Source organism: Alligator sinensis, unplaced genomic scaffold (genome assembly GCF_000455745.1).
Source record: "Alligator sinensis unplaced genomic scaffold, ASM45574v1 scaffold717_1, whole genome shotgun sequence".
Classification (NCBI taxonomy): domain Eukaryota; kingdom Metazoa; phylum Chordata; order Crocodylia; family Alligatoridae; genus Alligator; species Alligator sinensis.
In genome coordinates this window covers 911164-916808 of record NW_005841961.1, presented here as the reverse complement: position 1 = coordinate 916808, position 5645 = coordinate 911164, and the positions used below count along the sequence as shown (strand labels likewise).

At 48.6% G+C, this 5645-nt stretch overlaps 1 protein-coding gene across 5 annotated transcripts in view; it reads right to left on the bottom strand.

Moving 5' to 3' along the window:
* The window catches only part of CPNE3 (copine 3), a 41458-nt gene that overhangs the window by 17342 nt on the left and 18471 nt on the right, over window positions 1–5645 (bottom strand). For 4 of the 5 annotated variants that reach the window (XM_006020602.3, XM_025200229.1, XM_025200228.1 and 1 more), the window contains one exon: window positions 4184–4282. The exons of the other annotated variant lie outside the window; for it this stretch is intronic. In XM_006020602.3, the coding sequence (XP_006020664.1) occupies window positions 4184–4282 (99 nt within the window). The remainder of the gene's footprint in view (window positions 1–4183; window positions 4283–5645) is intronic. 5 annotated transcript variants of the gene reach the window in all.

Genomic DNA, 5645 nt, shown 5'->3' with positions numbered 1-5645 from the left:
GGTTTGCTCCAGGCAGAAGGGGGGAAAGCAGCAGCAAAGTATAGCCCCCGCTCCCTGTGCTGCTGCACCCACATCCTGTGCCTCCCGCACCAACTGGCAAGTGGTGGCAGGGCAGAGCCCCACTCCCAGCGCTGATGTGAGAGCGGCAGCACTGGGAGCAGGGGCTGTGCCCTGCTGCTGCCCAGAGTGAGTGGCACCTTCATCACGCCCCTCCCACGCTGGCCAAGCACACGGCAGCAGGGCAGAGCCCCCAAGACTCCCCTGCTGGGGCAGAGGCAGGCACAGCTGGAGGAGCCGTGGGAGAAGCCCCCATGGCTGTGATGCCCAGGCCCATTGCCAACCCGGCCCCAGCCTCTTGGCAATTAAAAAAAAATAAAGGCCCACACTCACCAGCTGCAGGAGTGGCGATAAGGGCCTCTGAGGGCTCATGGCAGAGCCCCCGCCCCCTCGCACAGCGTGGGGCAGTGGGGGCAGCAGGGATCACCACCCCCACCTGGAACCCGTGAGGCAGATGCCCCATGGTGTGGGTGCAGTGCCGCATGCTGGTCTGAAGCTGGGATGGATCCATGTGTCAGCCAGAGCTCCCGGTTCAATTCCCTAGCTATCTGACCATTCCCCCAGCAATTCCCCGGTGGGGATGGGCACCCAGATTTCCACGTGGAGTTTCTGCAGGCTGCCGCCGCCAGCTGGGGCAATAGCCCAGAGCCACTGCCATCACCAGCTGGTAGCAGCAGCCTGCGGTCATCCCACATCATCTGGGGGCCCACACCCCCCAGGAAGAGCTAGGGGAAGTGAGCAGAGAGCTAGGGGAAAGATCGGGGAGCTAGGGAATCGAACCGGGAACTGGGGGAATGTTCAGGGACCTGGCTTGATTTCCCAGCTCCCTGTTCGATTCACCTAGGAGCTTGGGCAGCTTCACTTGTCAGCCAGAGCCTGGCAGCGCTCAGCCCTAGTGGCCCCAGTTCCCAGACACCACACAGTACCCTGTTGAGCTGAGCTGAACCCACGCCACGGGGCAGCTGCTGCGTGGGTACCAGGCAGGGGGCAATCCCTGATGCCGCCCACTGCCTCACATTGCACAGGGGGGCTCTGCCACAAGTGCCCAAAGGCCTCAATCAGCACTCCTGAAGCTGGTGAGTGTGGGAGTTTTGGGCGGGGGTTAAGTGCTGGGACTAGGCTGGGGCCACGCAGGACAGCCATGGGGGCTTCTCCCGCAGCTCCCCCCACCTGTGGAGAGGCAGACAGATGGAGGAGCTGCGAGGGAACCTGCAGCCGCCTGGCTGTGCCTACCTCTCTCCAGCCAATTCAAATCACCGAATCTCTCCAAATCTTCCAAAGCTGATTCGGCTGAATCGATTCAGGACAGTGATCCAAATCTCCGAATCGAATCGCTGTCCTTCAAATTGGCCGAATCTGAATCAAATACTTCCCTATACAGATCCCCTATTCAATACCTGCCCTGGCATCCACCATTTATTGGGTTAGAGATGCCAGAGGAAACATCTCCAACCATTCTCTTCAACAGACATTAATAGATCTTTCATCCATGAATGTATCCAGTCCCTTTTTGAACCTGGCTATCCAATCTGCCTCCACCACTCTGTGGGGAAATGAAATCCACAAATAACTATGTTGCATAATTAAGTGGTTTAAGGCGTAATTCCATTTGAAGCCACATCAGTTAATCTCAACAAGAAAAAACATAGAACATGTTTGCAAGAGCTGAGTTTGAAAGAAATGGATATATCCTCCTTTCTAGACAGACACTTTTAAGTCATCTTTGGGTTTTTTTGCTATAAGCTTGCTGAGCAGCAGCTGCAGATCTGTCAATCCGCAAACTCTGGAACCATATGGCTGGTACCCATCATTTGCAGAAGCTCCTTGGATTTCCTGAAGCTTTCTCATTCTCTTCACCTCATGTCCATTTCGCAAAAACTTCATTTCCGCCAACTACTTCTCAACTATTACTGATCTCCAGCAAGTGGTAAGGTAAGGTAATCAGTAACACTGGCCACAGAACTGAAAACACACATGCACATAAGTATTTGAACAAACTTCAAAAACAACTTTGGTCATGACTGATTACATTTAGCAACTAGTTGTTAAAAAAAAAAAAAGGTGTGGGGGCGGGGGGAAAGCTTACAGAAAACACAGGTATTCACCAATAAGAATCAATTGTGGCTTCATTCCTGGGATGACTTAAACACCCCAAACTTCCATTAATGTTCAAAACAAGGGAACTAGCATGTATCAGGCTCCTGCCAAAGGTTTCCCTTAAAAGTATCCCCCAAAGGAATAAATGGCAATATTGAAGCTACTGAACAAACTGCATCAGTTCTTTGTAGGGGTGCACCAATAGAAATTTTGGAGGCCAATACTGATAGCTGATTTTTAAGGAGGCATATCAGCCGATACTGATCTGATTTCCGATACTATTTGTAGAACTTAAATTACAACAGCAAGAAACATGACTGTGTAAAAAACTGTACAAACAACACACCATTCCTGAAAAAACCTAGAAAGATGAAAAAGCAGCCTTAGAAATATCTAGCAGATTTACACATGAGTAAACTCATACTGAAATCATTTATAAGCACCAGTAAAAGTGTTAGATTGTTTTCTGTTTAGTCTTAAGAAGACTTCAGAAGTAGTCACCTACAAAGGTGCAACATGGAACGGGGTGGTTATTATAAGAGAAAAATGTAATATTAGTACATACAATACTCAGGACGGTATAAGGTTACATAAAAGAAAGATATCCTAAAATATTGTAGCAACATGTCACAACCCAGTGATTTTTTTGTGCCTGGGCACTATGGAATTTCCTGGCCACATGAGAGCTCCTTTGCACGGCAGAGTGTTCTGCTGCAATTAAGAGCCTGCGTGCAGGAGAGTTGCCGCCAATTTGCAGTTTCCTTTGCAGGATGCATTTCTTCTTTGCAGCACAGAAATGCACGGTGCAAAGAGTTCCCGCTATTCGGATGCAAATTTGTGCCCCGCTATTGGCCAGTGCTAAATTATTCACACGTGGCGGCTAGTAATTGGCTCGCTGGCCGTTTAAAATTCCACGCGACTTCCGCCCACGTCGAAGAGCTTTGAGCACGCTGCAGAGTGCCTCTGAAGTTATCTGACTTGCAGCTGCTGATCGATAGACTGATCACCTATCGATCTTTCTTCCTGTCCCCGAGCGCACCCCCGACGTACCCCTTTCTCCGCCGGCTTCGAATTGCAGACAGATTAACTGGCTTGAACCCCGCCAGCTGGAACAACTCATGTGGCTGTTCCGACGACTGGACCACCTGCGTCGTGATTGCAAGCGGCGTGAGTAAAGTTTTTTGCAACCAATAAGTTGTGTCTGCCTCTCCATTCACCAGCCCGCCCTGACGTACGAGCGTAACTCGAGTCGGCCCTGGCCGTCCGAGACACAACATAAGCCATAAAGAAATTCTAAGCAAAGGTTCTGTGGCCTTTAATCAAATTTACAAGGAAGCAGTCAGTCTTGTAACAAAGTTTTGCAGCACTGCTAAAGGTTCATAGCACAATACATGGGATAACCTTAAAGAAAAGAAATAAGGATACAAACAGCATAAAATATCAAGTGGATTTCTGTACATAAGAAGTTGAATCTTCAAGTCTTCAATTAGATTCACTCAATCACCCACTCCTCTCAAGCCGGAAATGAAAGATTAAGTAAAATCTGACACAAGGACTACAGGCTTTGGTCTTTTTATAAAACAGTGACATTTAAACTGGATTCTGCACTTTGATGATTAGGATCAGTGAAATTCATTTAAGTTGACTGGTTGTGTTTTTAGACATTAAAAAGAAACCAAGATATTAAGCCTACCTATGCATAGATTATTAACAGAAATACTAATTCAGCCTCAACTACAAGTTCCAGTATAGGTTAGGGTAAGGGTGGGGGGGAAGAGGCGGCACAGGGTGCGGGAAGGTGGTACAGACAGCTGTTGCAGGTTGGGGCTAGAGTCACAGCAGCCACACCTGCCCCTCGCCTTGTACTTGATTTTAAGATGAGTTACCCCGCCCCTGCCATGTTAGAGGGGGGAAAAAAACCTTGTCTTGGATTCAAGTAAATATGGGAAATCAATTTTGTTGTCTTTGCTCCCAAAGCATAAAATATCTTAATGAAAGCATACAAAAATTGTTAAGCTTATGGACTTACTGGTGAGGACCGGGATGCCTCCTTCAGCTTTGACATTGTTGTTTGAAAAGTGCCTATAAGGTCGTGAGATCCATCGCTGTCATAGTCATAACACTGTACCTAAAATGCAGTATTATCCAGTATTAGAAATAGCTACAGCTCTGACAGAGTGACTTTTTTTAATAAAATGCATCTTTTTCTGCCAGGACATCTAGCATAGCAGATGTTTCCCTTGTGCCATAGATTTAAATTAATGGAGTACACATCCAAGAGACCAAAGACTGTTTTGCTAATTGCAATAAGTGTCTTATGTGCTACTGGCCCAGAACCTTCCACTGAAATAAATGACAGCTGAGCATAGTTAACTATAAGATTAGGCTCAATGTGATTAAGTAGTGCTAACACTAGTATTTTACACTGACAGTGTTTGGAAAACTTATCCATAACACCTCATTTTTCCTCTCTCACTATGGACTCAAGGCCTAACTTGTGAAGGTACTGAGCACATTCAGTATGTATAGATTTTAGTGGGATCTTATAGATGCTCAGCACCTTGGGAAGTCACCACAGATGGTTGTCAGAAGAGTGAAAGTAAGACTATAACTATCTATAATAATACTCAGAGATAGAGCGTTTAAGTTTCAATGTTAAAACTAGCAGCTTAGAATCAATATTTATCTCAAAATCAGCAATTCCAAGGAGAGTCCTTGACTGACTCTTTATAAAAAGTCTTCTGGATGTATACAATAACATCCCTCTGTTTACTTAACACCACCAACCCCCTAAAAAAAAAAAAAAATCTAAATGGTAACTCCTAAGGGCGTACCGATAGAGATTTTGGAGGCCAATACCGATAAGCTGATATTCAAGGAGGCATATTGGCCGATACTGATCCAATTTCCGATACAGCTGCCATCAAGTGGTAGGTCGGCGGGGGCAGATCAACATCTTCCATGGTGAGGGATGGGGCAGGGGCAATGGCAGGCGCTGTCCAGGCGGGGCACAGGATGGAGGTGCAGCTTATGGGGTGGGGGCAGCTCCTGCTGCTGAATACACCCCGGCAGGGTGGGGGATGTGCTGCCAATCTGCACAGTGCGGAGCAGGCTGCAGCTGCGGGGAGGAGCAGGAGCCAGGGCTCTGTAGGACTCTTCTCAGCAGGGGATGGGCTCAGAGTGGGCTCCAGTGCCGCCGGGAGGAGGCTGCAGCCATCCCAAATTTTGCTGCAGCTCTGCTCCCAGCCCTGCGCTACCACCCAGTGCAGCTGCGGCTTTTCCTGGTGTTTGGGTGGAGGCGGGATGTTCAGCCAGGGTTGTACTGGGCACTGAGTAGCGGCGCGGTGCTAGAAGCGGAGCTGCGGTGAAGTCTGGAGTGGCTGCAGCCTCCTCCCAACACCGCCGGAGCCTGCTCCAAGACCAGCCCCTGCAGAGAAGAGCCCTGTGCAGCTCTGGCTCCACCCCACAGCTGGAGCCTGCCCCACACTGTG